Raw genomic sequence first — 20,154 nt, 5'->3', positions numbered from 1 at the left:
TCTCATAAAGTCATGCGAAACAAATTCCAGAACCAGGAGGAGGGGCTTAGCGCTATCAATCAATGTCATATCCTCGCTGCTAAATGTGCAAATGCTGGAGAAACAATTTATTGTTACAAGAAAACCGCCGACCTTGGTGGCTATGCTAACTAGCCTAGCATTCACAACAAGATCTGCTCATAGTGAAAAGCTGTAGCAGTATCAGAGAGTGGAGGGCAAGGGGGTGAGCAGTATCACACAATCATGTTATTGTCAGCACTAAGATCCGCCCCCTGGCTCTGATTGGTTGTTTCCAGTTAGCATTGGGAGCACTGAGAGAAGGCAGAGGAGCTAAACTTTTTCACAGATTGCCTGTCTCATAGTATACGGTCACGACATGAAAAAAGTAACTCCCAAATTTTTGGAAAAGTAAAATACTGAAGCTTTAAAGCGCACATATACAGTAAATGTAGATATTAAAACCTATCACTTATTTCATAAAATGTATATATTTATTTTATTTTTCTCTGCCATTAAGAAGATTTTTCTGTCAGATATGGCCCAGACTTGCTTTCCACAAAATAAAATCCTTTAAATAATGCTTTTAAGGACAAGTGGCCAAATGACGACCTCACCTTCATCTGTGTGAAGTGGCTCGTGAATCATCTTCAGGTAACATTCATACTGAGCCAACAAGATCTGATGTCTGGAATTTCCATACAGGGAAGATAAATCATCATTGCTGAAATCTGCCTCGTCTGCTGGCTTTTCAGCTGGATCCAGTGAGCCCACATCCTGAGGGACGGAGACCTGGGTGTAGTGCAACCAAAAACATTATCTTTACCATTAAACACAGCTGTTAAGCCCCATGTTCAGACATAAAAGCATTACAGTGAGCTGCACTCACCTCTGTGCCCAGCGCCAAGGCAGCCACGAGTGAGAGAGTGAGGCTTATCCACATGTCTCTAAAGGAGGGAGAAACAATACTTCACGTTAAGAACCAAGTCGGCAAATTGAGCAATAATTGTTTCAACTACAAGATAAACTTGATTTTCTTTTCTAATAAAGGAAAAATTCATATAATTTGAGTGGACTTATTAACTGTAAAGTAATCCCTGGACATATTGTGCTACTTTTAGTTTAAAGATAGCATTGCACTTTTATTTACTTTACATGCATTTTCTCATCTATGAGGACAGGAAGTTCATGCTCTTGCAGTCATTCGTCTCTGCTGTCTCCTCAGGGTCACAGAAACAGATGTGTGTTTATTATTATTACTGGGCAAAAGGGCAGCAAATTCCCTTAAACAGTTTCAGCATTAATGAACTAATGAACTCCTCCCTCCGCCTCTCCGGCAGAGTCTATAAACCTACGTGCAACTTGACACGTTCTGTCAGGGTAAACAGGATTTCCCAGCCACTGTGAATTTGGATTTAGGAGTGAATAAAGAATAATTTTAGATCAGTTATGACAACATGAAAATCAGAGCTGTTCTCACTCAACTCCTTCAGACTACCCAGCAGCAATTAGCAAACAGCTGGTGGAACTGCTGAGCTCATTATAGGAGCCGCTGCTCAGAGCAGCACTGGTAAAAAAAAAACATTGTTAAAGGGTTAATAGAGGAGCCATGTTGGGTGGACTTCCTAGAGGCAGTGTGTCAGAAAGAAGTTTTTAAAGAAAAAGAAGCTCAATTTCAAGGTGTTATATTGCCAAATCAAATTTTGTTTCAGTCATGTTTGAAATGTAAAGTATTTTTTAACCACTGAAATTAACATGGTTAGTTGACTGTGCTATAAAATGGCACTGTGTGGTTGGAAAACAATACTGCCCGCTTTAATAAATCTTTGTTGTGGTTTGGATAAAATGTATCAACATACATCCAACTTTGAGAGATTTTTTTGTTAATCTTCCAATTAACAAGACACTTAAGTTAAAATGATGAATGTTTAATATAAACATTCTTCTGTTTTATATGAACAATAAAACAGAAGGTTCAAACTAAATGAAATGAGGCAGCGTTCACAGTATGTGTTGCTAGCGGGGCCGAGCAGAAGCAGTACCGGCTGCCAAGTCATTTAACACAAGACTCAATGTTTTTGGGAGGAGGCGTTGCATTAAGAATTGTACAATTATATGTTTTCCCCCTGAACCGAGTTCGACTCTCCTTCGCTATCACTGTGACACGCACAGTAATACAAACATTATGATTTGCAAGACCATTCATCAAGAAGCAAACAATGAGTGCCCTTCAATGTTATGCACACAGAGACATGTACCGATTGTTAAGACATCACAAACCAAAGCACCAACGCTGTCACATGATTGTTTCAATTTGGCAGCTGCCATTCTGAGCGAATGTCACCAATAAATGCTGCGTGCAATCAATCTGTAAACCAAGCAGAGTTATTTGGGTTTTCGCTCTAGATTGAAAAGCTTTTGTTTTATGCCTTTGTTTGTTTGTCCTTTCAAAAAGAAATTTATTAAAAGGGGTCAAAAGCAAAATTATTCACTATTAACCTGACAACACTGTTATCAAATAAAACCCTCTCCAGTCAGCTCACAATAGGCCTGTTGCAATAAGCAATGAATCAATTAATCACATGATAAATTGAAACCAACACACTTATAAATAGACAGGAACAAAAGAATTAACGTATTAAAATTTGAATGAGTTTGGACCAAGATATGGTTTTCAAAAATACAATTTTATTCGAGTGTTGAGCTGGATGGTGAAAACGCTTAACCCTACATTATGAAAAATGTAATAAATAACTCATAATGCATGAAAGAGTTGTTATTTTTCATAAAATCCACAAAAGAATTGTTATTTGTTATATGTTTGTGCTCGAAAAGTGTAAAAAAATACATGAACCGACCGGTATCTGCCATATCTCCATCTGCTTCCAGCGTTGGTGCTGATTTAACTCAGGGATGTGTCACAAATTCATGTTGCATAGACAAGCATGCTGTGTGTATATCTGCATGCGTAACCAGCCCAACCTGTGATCCTCAGAACGACATGAAGAAGGAAGGGTCAAAGGTGAGCTGACAAGTAGCGCCGTTAGCAGGAAACAACAATCAGCTCAATCTGGCCGTTGTAACTGAAATGTTCTCCAAGAGTATTTCTGAATAAAGTCCTTTAAGTTTTCTGGTTGTACATTTTTTTTTTCAAACTGGTGCGCTAACTGTCCAGTGTCAGAGCCATATTCTCAGGCCAAAAATACACAACAATATAAAAATACACATCAAATACAGGTGCTTAAATCCACAATCAAACCCAAAAAGTTGTCAAGAACCTGAGGCAACACAGCAACTGCAGACCATCACACTACCAGCATTGTGTTAAACTGTTGTTATGACGTTCTATTTGTGAATAAATGTGTTGGGCGAGTACCTTTAAAACTGTTTTTATCTTGATGGTTCATAGGATATTTTTCCTAACATCTTTTGTATCAAGATATATTTTGGCTGATTAGTTTAGTTTTAGTTTTTATTAGCCTGGCCATCGCCTTACAGTGCAATTCAGCTCAATTTTCATCTCCCCTCACTCACTCTGGGTTTCCTCCTATTGTCTTGAATTCCTTCTGTAGATTTTCTACCAGGCCAATTAGTGAACAAGAGAAGTTGTAAACAATGACATTGAACTTCTGCTCTGTTTTAGAGTTGTAGTCTGTCTGTAGTTTTATCAATGGCAGCAGAGGAAGTAAAGGAAGCTGTTCAGTCCTTGTTGGGCAAACTTTCAAAAATTAAATCAACAGCCATCTCGTTTGGATCGGTACTGCTCTCTTGGCTACTTACAGCACAGGCAATTTCCAGCAAGCTTCACATTGTCGACTGGGTAAAATCTAAAAGTTCAACAGTTTCCACACCTTTAGTAAGCAATCACTTCTCCGTATCAGAAGGTCCAGACCCTCTGGACATTAAGCAGCCTCAGACGTCTCCTATGATGCAATTTTTGTTTCTTTCTTACTGTTGAATTATGAACCCCAGTCTTCACTAAGACATGTGAGGCTGACAGTGATTTCCATGTTTTGGCTCTTTTGTAACTTCCTGGATGAACCATGAAGATTGGGCACTTTGGGTTTCCGTAGACCGACCTTGGGAGGATCACATCTCTTCTCTGTTTCATGTTTGTTGTTAAAAGATCTCACTTGCCACTGACTTCTAAAGCATCAGAGTTGAGCATGTAGCCTTTCACAGGCTGATAGATTTCAAACACTTTCCTTCTCATCTGTTCTTCATCAGGATGGATCACAGATCGGAACACAATGTGCTAGTTTATGAGCTTTTTTTAAGCCAAACTGTTGAATATTAGTGATTTCCTAATTCCACAGACCTTTAAGAACCAGTCACAGGGCAACTACTTTTTAACAGCAATGTTTAAGAAAATTATTTTAATTGACGCTTCGGTAAGCAATGTGCCAATATATTTATAATACAAGTACTGTATTGGAGGGCGCTACAGCAACAAAAACTGAATAAGACATAATTGATGTATTTGTCACCACATCGTCACATGCTACTTTGGTTATGCATAAATTGCTTTGTGAAAATTTGCTTTAAGCAGATACTGTTCCTTCATGTTTGTTGGTATCTCAGTTTATTAAGAAATATATTTTTGCTGCAGCTTCCTCTCTAAAGACCATTCTTTTAAGCCGAGTTCAGCCACGACAACGCCATGACTCTGCTATGAATTAAACACGATACATCTTTGTCCTCCCAACACTTACTGGTTGGGTCACCTTAAGCACCACAAGCAAACAAAGTGTCTGCCTACTTCTAAATAGTAGCAAAGCAAATAATTTATAAATGCTATTGTTGGTATCCATGTTGATGATTCCTGCGAAGTGGAACATTTTCCTTTAAAGGAGTTCTGACTTCTTTCTGTGAAGTGATGTTTAGATGATCTGGAGCCAGTTACTGTCAAACTGGAATGCAAATCTGGAACTGGAAACAAAAATCCTGCGTCAATTTGCCACATGGAATCACACATGGTGAATAAAACACCATAATAGCAGAAAAGCAAAAATATTCAAGAATTAAGTCTGAGAAATTCAGTCTTGTGTCAATTCCTAAGTGGAGCTAAGTTTTTAAATCTTTTTTGTTTTAGTCACATCCTGAATCTCAGTGAAGGAAATTAAAAGCCAAATTCTGAAAAATGTGTGTGAATAGCCTTCCTAATGTTGTTAAACTTCACTTGCTCTTAAGTGAAAAAAAATCTTTCTACCAACATTTGCAAAAAATGAGGCATTGCAGAAAATGAAACAATTTCAATATTTCAAGTTTGTGAAAAACAATGTTATTAAATATCCCAGAGAGTTTAAAGAGCTTTTTGATACTTTGATTTCTCAAATAAATAACTGGGTAGAGTTGTCTAACTAATAAAACTGCATTACTAAATCCAAAAAAGGGTGTCCATACAAGGCTGTAATTATAGTGAAGTGGGGACAGAAACTGCTCAGAATGAACAATGACTTTCTCTGGAACTTGACCTTTCCAGAATATTCAAAGTCAGTTACTCAGCTTTTGTTTTTCGCTATTTTTACCTGTTAAATAGGAAGCCATGGTAGAAAGCTGTTTGGATCAGACTGAGTATTAACCAGAACAAAAGCTGAAAAGATTCAGTGAAAGTGGAAATTCAGAGAAACATTTTATGGAAAGGCAAACGTTATGTTATTTGACCACAGGGACAAAAATTATGTTTGAAAGAATGAAGGCTTTTAAACCTTTTAAACCCAAACATGAATCAGAACTGGCTTCAGACTGCAAAAAGCAGGATAATATTCTGCAGTAATGTATGCATATACCAACCACTCTTCTTTACTATATCTAATAAAGATGGTTTTGGTTTCTGAAACTAAAAAAAACATGACAGAACCTGTAACCTAACGAAATAGTTTGCAATAAACCATAAGTCAATTAATTGCAAGATAAACTAAAGTGAGCTCAATAATTTCCATTTGCATGATTTATAATTATTCTTTTCTAATAAAAACTGGATGTCAGTCTGCTGCTTTGGTCACAATTAGCCCTTTTCTGAAAGACAATTTTGCTTACAGAGATTTCATAATTGGTTTTGTTTGTTGTTTCTGTTGTTTTATTTATTTTAGATATTTAAAATATCTTCCAGTTCTGGTGTTAAATTTTCATTAGACTTTAAAGTTTATTGATCTTTGAGAATGTGTTCTTGCATTATTATGCCATTACCATTATATTAGTTGAAAATGGTCTCAAAATAACAATTATATTGTTTATTGCAATAACTTCTGGGACGATCTATCATCCAGAAAAGGTTGTTATTGTGACAGGCCTGTGTCTGATGCAATATTGTGATCTTAAACATCTTGGTTTTTTTAGCATATCATCATCACATTTAACAGAAATAAAGACTGTGTGAAATTACTTTATATGTTTCATGATTGAACTGAGTTATCAAATAATAATTTTCAATTATATTCAAATTTATTCAGAGGCTCTGTACATACACACAGTATTTGCATATGCTGTTCTTCCTAAAACCTCAGCTGAAGGTTTTTTTTGGAGTGTTGAACAAGCCCTGCAAAACTTTGTTTGGTTTCCCATTAAAGCCAATGAACCGGATCAGAAACCACTGAAAACCTTTCAGACACACACACACAGACGCACACCCCCATACAAGACAAAGGAGGTCAAATGAACCATGACATGACTCATATTCTTCATGACAAAAACATCTTACTCCCTTCAGGATACACATATGAGTTTCTGGAATTCAAAATAAGCCGGGTCAAATTTAATCTCAGCCTCCCTCTGCATTCTGAACCCCTGAACTGAATCTGACGAGGAAATGAGTCAGTCTGCAACCTCGACCCTTGCAACTGAAGGAACTCATTAAATGTATTGATTTTAAATTAATTAAGCTTTTAAATCTAACTGGGCTCATTATTAATTCAGAGTTACATTTGTATCTTTGGTTGTGTTGAAAATGATTCAGAAAGCCAGAAAAAAAAATAAATAAATAAAAAAAATAAAGTTATTCATTATTGCCCACTAATTTTCAAGCTGCCTCTCCTTCCAAATTAAATATGATCCTCAATAGTTCCCAGAATGCATCATGGATGCCTGTCAAATAATGACCATGTCATATAAACAGTGTATAACGTGTGGGTGGGGGCAAATTTAATCAGCAGAACATATGACAGGACTGCTAGATAGGGGAGGAGACAGCCGAACATTGACTCATTGCATTCCTGTCTTTTGAGGTAACGCTTGTTAGGAAACTGGCCATAGTGTATCCATATTTTATGAGTCGACTGGATTTTCACTTCTAGTCCAGAGTAATTTTCCTTTTCGCTGCATTAGTATCAGCTAAAACAGAACAAAGATACCGCTTTACAGCAACGCTCAAAGAGAAGATAGAAATGGTGAGGCAAAAGTTGATAAGGAGGTAATTAATAATAAGATACAAAATATAATCCTCCAATAAACAGTTTACGGCTCATCAGTATCGACATAAATTAACAATCAAATTCTAACATTGCTGATGTACTTCAGAGTGATTAACTCCCCCAGCCTGAGGAGAGGGGACATAGCCTACAGAGCCTCGGTCAATCAGATGGTAATCACCAATTAGGGAGTTTCACACCTGATGGTCCGGTAGACTTGGTTTGACTTGGGAGCAAAATTATAACATCTGTTACATTTTCAGCTGGCTCAGTTCTGGCCTATGGTCTTTTGTGTTTAAATAGTTTTTCAAACACAAAATCAAGGCTAAGCAGTCAGCAGTAATGGGCATATACTGTTAAATACTTCAGCAACCATATCTATGACTTCAGGTGCATCAGCTCTGAATTTCACCAAAATTACACCAGAAGTAGTACAGCGGGTTTCCTTCTTTGTTCTTCTAGCACAGGGGCAACTCATTATGCTAACCAGGAAAAATATCACATGACCTCTTGCCCAGACCCGCAGGGTCCTGCAGACATGTACATAATTTGACCAGAACCTGAATATGAATCCCATCTGATAAAAGTAATACCTGGCCTGGGGTCTTTCTGCATGGAATATTCATGTTTTCTCCGTTCATGTTAGGCACCTAGAGAGAACGTGGGCTCTCTCCAGGTGCTCTGGGTTCCTCCCACAGCCCAAACACATGACTGGTAGATCAAATGATTACACTGAATTATGTGTGCGTGTGTAGTGGTTCATCTACCCTATTGAGTTCCATTTCTTCCTTCTATTTCTTTGCCATATTTACTAGCTTTCTGAAGACAGATGGGCTTTATGAGGACTAAAGCCTGGTCCTGATACAGTTGAGCCCCTTGTTCAGGGTCAAAGGTTAGGTTTAGAGGTACAAAGTGAATTAGGTTTTGGCTAAGGCTAGGAAGAGATTAGTACTGGTTAGGTATAGAGAAAATGTCTGGGTTACATACTGTATATGTCATGATGTGTTGTAGGTGAACCCAAACGCTCCAGGCAAAAGCATAGAATGGCCTTGAGTGTTTAACAAAACAATATCCGAATCCAACTACAAAGGAACATCCAAAGGAGCACAACAAAATCTAAAGCAAAATCCAAAACAGCAAACATGTGGAGGAACAGAGGAACACAAGGGGAGAGATGAGCAAAGTGACCAACATAGTAACCAGACAGACTGACGAGTTGTGACTGAGATAGAGGAGCTTAAATACTGGGAGGCAGCAAATGGAACAATGGACCTAACTAGATGAGATGATTGATTACAGGTGTGAGTAGTTGGCACATTAGCTAGCTGAGGGGCGGAGAGAAGATGGCATAAGGAAGCTAAGAAGATCTGCTGGGGGAATACAAAAGGGAGGAAACAGGGAGCTGAAAATACTTCTAATACTAAAGAAACACTAAGACTAAAGAAAACCTGATACTAGAAGAGAAAAAGACATGAGGGAAAAACTTAAACAAACCTAAACAGAAACAAGGCTGATCTAACAATAATAAGAACTAAGGAACATAGAGCTATAATAACTAGAAGATCTAGACAAAGAAATAACCTAACTAGAATCAGTAAAGAAAGATGGACATAGATTCAGACAAAAAGACTAACTAAACCTAAAGTTACAAAATAAGAAAACTAGAAATACTAAAGGGGGAGGTAGAAGGACTTAAGAAATAACCTAACTGGGATTACTAAAGGAAGATGGACATGGATACAGACATAACAGAACTTAACCTAAAGTAACCAGATAAGAAAAGCTAGAAACACTACAGGAGGAAGCTATAAGGACTTAATAATTTAACTGGAACTACTAAAGAAAGGTATACCTAAACTCAGACATGTAAGAATAACTGATCCCAGTGTGATGAAATAACTAAGAAATAAACATTACTAGAAACACTACAGGGAGCCTGAAATAAGAAATAACTAGGATTACATAAAAATAATCTAACTATAATCACTAATGAAACCTAGACATAGACTCACAAGAATAACATAACCTAAGGTAACTAAAGAATAATTGTAAATAAGATGCAAAAGCAAAACAAAACCCAGAGTCCTGACAGTATAAATACAACTATTAAAATGAATGGAAGTCAACACAAAGTCCTAATATGGGCCGAAATACAAACTTGAGTGTGTGTGCGTGTGTGTCTGTCCTGTGTGTCTCCTCCAATAATCATTGGAGGGAAGAAGGTAAGTAGATGTTTGAAAGAAATAACAGTTCTCCACTGGATACCCTGAATGATACCCTATGACCCACTAGCTTAGCAACTCATGAAACAACTTAACTAAACATATGGACTGTGTTTTATCTGATTTATAGAGACATGTTTTCACATGTCTATGTCTAATAAACTAAAGGGTCACTGGTTGGGGTGAAGAGAAACCCAAACATTGTTATGTTGCTATTCCAGAATTAGCTTTGTGTCCCTGGTGCCCTGCAGTAAAATTGACTGCAGATGCTTGTCTCTGAGACTTGAAGTCCTGGGAAAGAGAGAGCTCAGCCTCTTCCAAGTCTTTTATGCATCATAGCAAAATAAAAATGACCTGATCACAACCTCAAATGTACAAAAACACACAACTGATTTCTGACAGTCATAATTTTTTAACAAAAACATCTGGCATTAGTCTCCAATTTTAATTAAAATAGACTAAATATTTTTGTCTTGTTCCACCAAACAGTAGAATTGAAAGGGGGAGTGTCCCCCACCCCCAGTGCTGTAAACCAGAGTTTCATCCAAAACCTTCAGGTTATTTTTAACAGAATCATAAAAAATATAAAAAATATTGTATTCCACTCTGCATTTAAAATTAATTTATAAATGTTCATAACTGGACTTTGGAAAGAGGCAGCAGATAAAACAAACTTAATATTTCTTTTTTTTTAGGTTCAGCTGGAATGAAGTCATTGCACCTAATGTGAGAAAACATCAAACAGACAGGTGTGTGAGGGACTAAACAAAAAAAAAAAAATCACAGTCTGGAATATTTATTCTGCAACGATCGGCAACAAAGGGGAACAAATGACCGCATAATAAAAGTAAGTTCCTTTTAAGGTGTCTAACACAAACATTTCTCAGAAGAACAATTGAAGAATGGTGTGCTGCTGATAGCAGTGTTTGACAGATATAAGATAAAAACCCAGAAACAAAATGGAAAACAATAGAAAGCAACAAAACTGCTGGTTAAACTGAGACCAGAGTAATTTCAATGGCATATCGGTACACATGCTAATTCATTTCATTCTTCTTTTAGGAAAACAAAATAAATATCTGACTTTAATTTTTTTTTAAAAATCACAGATTCACATTTAAAGTAATATTCTATTCTTGCCATCATGTTTCCTTGGGCTGGTAGTAATATTAATTGGGGATGCACAATATATTGTCACTAACGTCGGTATCGGACGATATTAGTCATATTGGTATCGGTTTGATAAATAAAACAGGGCCGATATTAAAAAGCAACTTTTTTCCCCATCATATTAATATCAGATACCGATATTAGCCTAAATTTTCACATCGGTGCATCCTAAATATTAAACTGGCCCAGCCCATCTAGATTCCCAACTTGAAACCAAAAGGCAAACAAAAGAGGAAGCGAGGGATCAGAATGATTGCAAGGAGACTTTCCAACCTCCAACATTTGGGGATCACCACAAAAGATAAATCAATGTAAACATGCAAAGAGCTTTTTGGCAAGCAAATACTGTACTATCACTATCATCAAGGGTATAAATAATTTTACATATATAACTAAGTGTGAATTAAAACAAAATAAATTCATTATTTCACAATTAAGACTGTTTTTATATTACTCTTATCTTTAGATAAATACCTGTCTTCATTTCCTGTCAAACAAACTTCTTGGTTGACTGAAATTAGTTTAAAACTAAATGCAAATCTGTACGAGATTTTGTCACATAACTTTATCTACACACATGGAACAGACCAGACACCGTCACACATGCATCATTTTTATTACCTTTGCTACTGGAGCTGGTGCAGCAGACACATTTATTGTTAATAAATCAGTTAGATAATGCTGCACAGCTGAGGTTTTGTCTCACTTTCCTCCTTTATAAAGGAAGCTGATGTCACATTGCAAAGCCCCCAAACAGGAAACACACATCTGCACACAACTGTTTGTCTATAAGTTGTTGTCAAAAGTTATTAATAAAATTAGTTTTTCCAGATGATCAGAGAATCAATCTGGCACAATTTTAATTTGATTGAGTTTGAAAATTTTGTTTATTTTATGGCTAATAAGTAAGAGTTTGAAACTGGGGTCACCGTCTCTTTTACAAACCTGTGAAATAAGTGATTTCTTCTCATTTCCCAAGTAAGTGAAACTATAAACCTACAATTTTTCTGACATGAATTGATTTTTCTGATTTCTGCCAAGATCTCCTTGACCTTGTATGCATGTGTTTTAGCATTTCTCACCCAGTAAGGTTCATTTTTCTAACAAATATTAGAAAACATTGTGAGGACCCACTACTCCCCATGGGGCCCACAGTCTGGGCCCTATTGAAAGAAGAGCTGTTTTTGGGTTAGCGGTTAGGACTAAGGTGTGAATCAAGTTTATGTTAGATTTCTGGTCAGACGTCTCTCAGTAATGGTTAGGGTAAGTTTAAAGTTCAGGGTTAGCTTATAGAAATGAATGAAATATGAATGGAAGTTAACGCAAAGTCCTTGTGAAGATGGAAAGATGCAATATGTGTGTGCTTTAGTTTTTGGCTATCCTGTAGAGCACTACTATTACGTATTTTATTTCCATTTTATCAATTTCAGAATACCAACTCACACAATCTCCTTATGTGAGGAAAGGCAGAGGAAGGACGAAGGTTGAGAAGACCACTTCCTGCCACTTCTCAGCTCTCCACTTCTAAAGAATCCGGCCAGTTAAAAATAAGCCATTGTTACATACACACAAAGGAACAATGAAAAAGCTGTCAAACAAGGAAGGTGAAGCTAACGTGGAGATCTGAGATTAAAAAAAAAATAAAAACACACATACACACACACACGCACACACTGGGTTCATTTGACAATGGTTTTTCAGGCAAGTTAGTAAATAATAAAAACAGTGACTGTTGGAGTAATTCTCCTGAATGAATAAATGTACATGAGAAGGTGTTACACCAGATTTTTAAATCAGATGTTTGTATATGTAACACAGTGCATATATTCCAAATATATTTCAATTGTTTGTCCTTTTTATCTTGCCGGCTCCAGTTTTTATCAAATTTTAGCTTTTAATGAAGCCTGCAAAACGTTATTGTGCTACTTTTGATTTTTTTGGTTAACTTAAGGAAGTTTAAATTAACTTCCTTAATTTAATGTTAAGGAAGTTAACTTAAACTTTCTTATTTTTGTCGATTCATCTCCCTTCAGATTCTCCCCTTTTACAGATCACAACAATTACATCCTGACTACAAAAACACATATTGTAGACTCACATCAAATGACTTCAACCTTTCGTCTGTCACAACAATGAGCAACAGCAGCAGAGAGGAGTCGCCATCCAATATCACTGAGCCACATGTAGCAACTGCTGCATTTCTCTGTCCAATTTACACAATCAGTGCAGCCTCACTGCCTCATTCACAAATAATGATAATGGTGCAAACATGGTCATCACACAGAAGAGAGCAATTTACACCATTTTTCCTTCAGGTGTAGTTGTTTTAGTTTCATGATTGAAATATGACAGTCAGTTATAAAAACTGCCGTCATACAAGCCAAAGAGAGAAAAAAATATGTTGTTGCGATTTTCAAAATCAAAACACGCGTCTTAAACTATTGTAACACTAAGTGGACACTTTAAAATCAGTAATATTAATAATACATTTCACTTTTAATACACAATCCTTTGTAAACAAAAGTTATTCAGTAGTTTTCCCTCAAAAAAATGGTCAAAGTTCAAATGCATTAGACTGCACATTTATTATATAAATATGCACAGTACTAATTTTCCGTACACTGTCTGTTATTTATATGTTTTAGTCAGAAAAATGTTTATTGCATTCTGTTATTTTAAATAAATAAATTAAAAAAATTTATTTAGCTTTTAGGATCATTTTTTAACCTGAATGAACTAGCATTTACTATATAACCATTATCTGTTGGAAAGGTGGATTCTTCTTTCCATGAAGAAGGTATTTTTTAAAGATGAACAGTTCCAGTCTTTAATGCTGTCAAAATCAGTGACTTTGAGATTAGCAGCATATTTTGGGTACAATGTAAAACCTTATGCTTCATTGTATTCCTGTGCTTTTGGTTACTGTTCCCTAAGCACTTCCTGGTCTTTAACAACCATTTCCCTTCATTTACTCACTGGTTCAACATGAAATAATCAAAGGTTCAGCTACTCCATGTCAGATTCCCTGTTGTCTTCACCTACTGTTTCTGGATAGTTCTGTGAATTAAAATCATATTTTTTCACTATGCGCAACACCAACCATGGCACACCTATACATAATGTGTAATTGAAATGCAGGAAAATTTGTTTGCCAGCAAAAAGCAAAGAGCAACTGTTTCTTTGTGGGGTTTTGTGACTTAGATGCAGACTCTAGTTGTCCCACATGGGCAGCTCTTTCAGATTCAAGTTGTGAAACCCAGCAGAAATTATTTCACTCATCTATTTAAAAAGACACAATCATTGCAAACATGTTGGGGGTCACTGTAAGCATTGACACAAAGCAATGTGAAATTTTACATTCCCTATCTCTGTTGGCTGCCAACCCAAGCAGCTAGCAGGATAATTGAAGCGTTATCTCCGCTCTTGCTGAGCTGCAGCTCAGATGTAATTATGTGGGAAAAAGAGAAAAGCTTTTGGACAAAGTGCTTGAAAATGGCTCCCACACTCATTCAATGCATCAAGACAACAAATTACATGGCAAACATTTTCAACCCTTCCATCAGCAATATAAACTCTGCAAGATAATTTATCTTATTAAGATGCTTTAGTGGGTCATTTTTATACATGCATACATCAAATAATGAATTGGTCTAAAAAGCAACATCAACATCAAAAACATCATTAACACACAGGATAACTTACAAAATAGATCACTTGCTTTAAGTTCTTGTATGTACAAATTCTTTGAGGGTCAAACATCATGAGGCCAATAAAGACATGATAATTATTATAAATGTGCCATGTAACTTCATTTTATGTGAACCATTGACATGTTGGATAAAAGGAGAATAAAATACATCTTTTCTACATCTTTGATATTATTCAACATCTACAGGGAAAATTTAGGTCCTATAATTTCCCATCATACCCACTGCTGCACACACCACAGTTCAACCATTAGAAATCTTAATAAAATTGAAGCCAGTGTTGCTTAAAGCTTGTTGCTAAAATTAGCTTACTAATTAGCCAGTTTGGGTTAGCTAGCCTTTGAACTGCAGACTTTTGGTATGCTAACTTTTTTTTCAATAGAAAGTAAACTTAACAGTAATTGGAAATAGTTTCTAGTTTTCACCCTAAAATCTTTCAACAAGCTCACAAAGGGAAAGTGACTCTTGGCAAGAGTTACCAAAAACATGTCTACAGGTTCTGTTGAATCAACCCATGTCTGAATTGGCCAATAATTCAGACATGAGTCATCAATACTAATAGTTATGCCAAATATTTTTTTTCTTCATAACAACGATTAGTTTTTTAATATTTGTTATTCTAAAATAATTCCTAACATAACCTTTGGTGTTGTCTTCAGTTCAATTTCAGATTTTTCATTTACAGCTCCTTTAATCTGTAAATGAAGAATTTACAGATGAATGTTTTGGTGCCAGTTGATGTGAGTAAGATAAGTAGATTAGCCAGAGGTATTTTTCCTGAACAAGGCCGCCTGTTGTTGAGCCCCTCATTCGCTTAGAATGAAAACATTAAGATGATCTAAATACTAACAGAGCTTGGGGTAAGTTTTCAGTTTGCCATAATAACTGATTCTGTGTATTTTACAGATATTTGTACTTATTTCACGTCTTGTATTCGGGTTGGAGGTGGGGCGACTTGCATGTGTTGCTCCTTCAACATTAAACTAGGGCTGCAGGTAAAGATCATTTGATCATTGTTCATTCTGTTTAGAGCATATTTACAGAAAAAGAAGGAGTTTCTTTTATCTTAAATGCAAAATGTATTTTTGTACAGTTTTTGCTGCTCTGACAGTTTTATCCTTTCAGCAAATGACTTATTTTTAGTCTTTTTACACATAAACAATTAATCGAATACTAAATTTTTTGACTATTATTTCAATAATAGATTATCACAATTAATATGATTAAGTCCTACAAAAATTGGGGCTGCACATTGATGTTAGTGGAAATAGCTAACATCAAAGTTACTTTATCTTCTTTGAAGAAGATAAAATCAACATAAGGTGGTTGTTAGTAATATGAAATTTGCAACATAAACAAATTGGAAGGTTCTGCAAGAAAAACATTCAAGTGGACTAAAAAGACATCAGAGTTAGGACAATAATCACAGAAACATGCTTTGAACATAGAAAATGCACAAAACATTAAAGACAAAGATGTAAAACAGGAGACAGTATTTGTGGTCAAACTGTAAAAGAATCAACAGAGATCAGTCATGTTAATGACTAGAATAGTCATTAACATGTAAGCAGAAAAAACGATGTTACTGGGCTAAAGAGAATCAGACGTAGCAGTTTCCAAAGCCACTGATGATGTAAAGTTGCATGTCAGGTGAAGGATCAGGTCTGATTGGATCCGAATTGAAGAATTTGCTTTTTCACTCATAAAGTCCAATTAAAACTTTTTTTTTGCATTTTTAAAAAATTATTTCTATTCATTACCCAAGATTGGAGTGACGGCAAATTCAACAATGCCATTTATTGTGTAAGTATGTTGTCACACAGTCTGATTGTTCAGCTGTTGGGTTTATATTTGCACCATGTCGGTTCTCCAGAGTGTTTAATGGCACATCTTCTGTCCCTTATGTATAATTCCTTTCACTTTTGGTCTTGAGCTTTGCTGAAATGGCCTCTTAATGCTGTCTGATCCTATAAACCACCTAAGAGAACAAGCAGTTAGCAAAATTGGGATTTATGAGAACCCAGCCATCAAAGTATAACTAATTACTGACTTTATACTCTTGTAATTTTACCAAACTCTTTTATTTTTGTAGTTTGGTATTCCATGATAGTTTTAAATTAATTTTTTGTTTTTAAAAAACTCAGCAAGTCTAGAAGAACAAGCATAAATTGTTCTCTATAGCAGGCTTTCATAGTCTGCTATATTAACTTTTAGTGAAATAGGATGAAATGTAAATCACACCGACTTGTGTTTTTAACATCTTTTAAATAATAGGCAACTTTAATATTTGCGTCCATATTTCATTTTCAATTAATCAATATGAGATTACGCACCGAGCGACAACTCCTGCACCCCTGCAACTATTATTTGCACACAGAATGCAAGCACACATGCCGGCTATCTACCACCTAGGCTAAAATAAGCCGAGGTTCTCTCACAAACTCCAAGGGGAGAGGAGGTTGTTGCTTGTGTTATGAAAACTGGACAGCAAGTCGTGGAAGTGGGGGGATAGTTGGAACCAAAGTGGCCAAAACACCTATTAATACACTGATAGCTTCCTGGCAAGAGCAGGCTGTTCCAGTCAAAGGGACACTCGGCGGGTGAGGGGGTGGAAGTTTCCCACGAGCGTGTGCGGAGTCAGCCTGTATCATCCCGGGAAGACGGGGAGGTGTTTAAAAGTCAAGCTGCTCTCAGATCAATGTCTTGAATGTGAGTATTAAACAGGAAACAACTCCTGCTGGTGGTAGGAACAAAAAACCACTTTAAAGATGACCTACTGGGCGTGCCGTGGTGGCGTAGTGGTTAGCGCAACCCGTATTTGGAGGCCTTGAGTCCTCGACGCGGCCGTCGCGGGTTCGACTCCTGGACCCGACGACACTTGCCGCATGTCTTCCCCCCTCTCCTTCCCTGTTTCCTGTCAGCCTACTATCATTTAAGGGACACTAGAGCCCACAAAAAGACCACCGGAGGGGTAAAAAAAAAAAAAAAAAAAAAGATGACCTACTGTAGCTCCTTGAACAGGTCAGGATAGGGCTATGGGCTACACACACATGTTCATTCAATTTTTACAAAAATCATTCTAAAATAATAAGATTTCAGACTTTTTTGAGCTCCTTTGACGATGAGCTGTCTTAGGACCTTTAAATCCAAATAAGATGCTCCTAGCCACGCCCAACAACTCAACTTTTACAGCCACACATGCATAATTATTACACCTACATAATTATGAAATTTTGCATAATTGTTGGTATAATTAATGGCACAGACACAAATAAGACAAATGTCAAACATTGTCTTATGTCCTTTACAGCAGTGGTCCCCAACCGTTTTAGTTACGCGGATTCGCAATTGTGCTGCGGACCCGGTGGCGGCGGCGGGGGGGGCTAACCCCCTCATTTTTCGCGGCGGTTACGTTCCAAAAAGAACCCGTGATAGGCAAAATCCGCGAAGTAGGAACCTTCAGTTTTTTTTACAATTATTATACAATAAAAAACTCCATAATACATTGAAACCAAAGAACAAAACCTTTTTATAGGCCCAAACATTTAAAAAAAAAACAAAATTGTTTATATCATGGACAGGACATGAAAATTGTACAGTACTTTTATTTGTTAAACAAATAAAAAGTACTGTATAAACATTTTTTTTTTTTTTTTTACAAATAACTACTGTACTGTAAAATAATAATTTTAATATGAACTGAAAGCGGATTCCCGTGCCCGAATTGCGGAGATCAGCGCCGCCCCACCGCGACCTGAGTCATTGGATTAGAACGGAAAAAAATAAAAAATGATTATGAAAAAAAAACAAAACAAAGTACAGTAGGACAAATAGTGACTCACGTGTATTTCACTGCTCTTCTGACTGAGCCGCTGCATCCTGACTCCGCTCTGTAGCGTTTTTTTTTTTTTCTTCTAAAGCCCGCGGTGCAGGTTTGTTTTTTCGAGGGAAGAACATAGTTATCGGTAGATGTTGTCACTGTTTTTTCTTCTGGGCAAAAAGATTCTTATAAACTGACATGCCACCATCGATTATGTTAAATTTGGCAAGCTGTTTTACGTATGTGTACAAATTAAACCGCAACGTTGTTGACACACAGGTAGAGAAGAAGAGGACAGACTGTTTAGCCAATCAGAATGCAGAACACAATGCACGATGCAAATCCGCGAAAGGTGAACCGCGAAATAGCGAGGGTTCACTGTACTCTGATGTTTTTTGTTACTCATTCTGTTGCAAGTTGGCTCAATTTTGACGCGCAAGACTTAACCGGTAAAATCCGGTTTAGGATTTTCAAAATAAAAGATCCAGAAGTAGTTCATTATTTCTTGCGCGGCCGGTACCAATTGGTCCACGGACCGATACCGGTCCGCGGCCCGGTGGTTGAGGACCACTGCTTTACAGTACCGCACACACCTTTCTGTCAGATCGGCTTTCATAAGTTTTTATAGCCTTTGAACCTTTCCTCATTGTATCATATACACATACAGCACAAATGAGAAAGTATTTCCTTGTGGCTTTCTCTGAAAGACCAACCTGTCCATGATTGTGAAGACTAAGAAAAATGATACATGGTTTAATTTTTTTTTTTTTCCCCTTTATTTGCATGTTTTCAATCAAATTCCTTCTTTGACAGTGAGGGGGAAATGTTTGTACATGGGGAACACATTTCAGGGAAACCTGGAAGCAGAACACATGGAAGCTGTTTGTGAAGAAGACTGAAGGTTAGATGGAAAGGGCCAGATTAACTAAAAAGATCCTCTGTGATCATTTCAAGACCAGCTATTCAAAAAACATACTGTCATAATATCATTTACGGTCTTTATTATCATTTATCAACCAAACATTCCTCTGTAGTGGAGCCTACAGAGTTATTGACAGCATCATTCCTGTCAATAACTGCTTCAGCTTCGCCATCCATGGCAACATCAGTCATGACTTGGGTGCCATTAAAGTCAAACTCTGGCTCAAATAAACAAACTTTGCAACTCAAATTCTTCAGGTTCTGTGTTGAAATCTGTCAGCATAACTAGAAATGTTGCTTTCTGGTTTTGCTTGTGCCAATGGTGACATCCGTTTTTTTTCTAGGTCTGACCAACTTAGATTGTGACCGACTCATGCTTTTTTGATACAAGAGAGAGAAAAAAAACTAATGGTTAAGGTTCTTTGATACAGGAAGTAATTTTGAGTCCAACAGAACATGAAAGAATTACATGATTCTCCATATTCTTGAATCATAGAACATGCCATATGCCCCTAATTTTTTTTATACAGTAAATAAACATAAAATATGCAAACAATTTTTAGTATTTGACCTAGAGACCACCAATTTGGCCAGTCTCCAATGAACTGATTGGTGCATCTCTACACTTCTCTCATGCTAGCAGAGCAGTACAATTCCCAGGCCTCTTGTGATGTCATCAACCTAAATACGCACAAAGCAGATGACCTTCTCTTTTCCCTCCTGTGAACTTTTGACAAACTTAATATTTTGTGAATTGCCACAGGGGAAATTCATACTTCATAACCAATCTTTTTTGTGTTGGTGTATATTTTAGAGTAACAAGAAAATACACCATGGAAATTACCTTTAAAGCAAAACCAACCAGTCTGCATGAGGTGGAGTAGTGATTGCTAACATGCATGAAAATAACC

The 20,154-nt window shown here is 36.7% G+C and overlaps 1 protein-coding gene across 2 annotated transcripts in view; it reads right to left on the bottom strand.

The window, feature by feature from the left end:
• The window catches only part of LOC114147240 (calcitonin gene-related peptide type 1 receptor-like), a 35,350-nt gene that overhangs the window by 13,156 nt on the left and 2,040 nt on the right, over nucleotides 1–20,154 (bottom strand). Inside the window, exons 1-3 of one of the 2 annotated variants that reach the window (XM_028021865.1) lie at nucleotides 12,239–12,257; nucleotides 887–944; nucleotides 615–789 (exon numbers count right to left, since the gene is read on the bottom strand). In XM_028021865.1, the coding sequence (XP_027877666.1) occupies nucleotides 615–789; nucleotides 887–940 (229 nt within the window). In that variant the 5' untranslated portion in view covers nucleotides 941–944; nucleotides 12,239–12,257. Of the gene's footprint in view, nucleotides 1–614; nucleotides 790–886; nucleotides 945–12,238; nucleotides 12,258–20,154 lie in introns of those variants that run through there. The other variant, XM_028021861.1, reaches the window with a different exon arrangement.

Source organism: Xiphophorus couchianus, chromosome 1, assembly GCF_001444195.1.
Source record: "Xiphophorus couchianus chromosome 1, X_couchianus-1.0, whole genome shotgun sequence".
NCBI classification, from domain to species: domain Eukaryota; kingdom Metazoa; phylum Chordata; class Actinopteri; order Cyprinodontiformes; family Poeciliidae; genus Xiphophorus; species Xiphophorus couchianus.
This window is presented reverse-complemented; position numbering and strand designations above follow the sequence as displayed.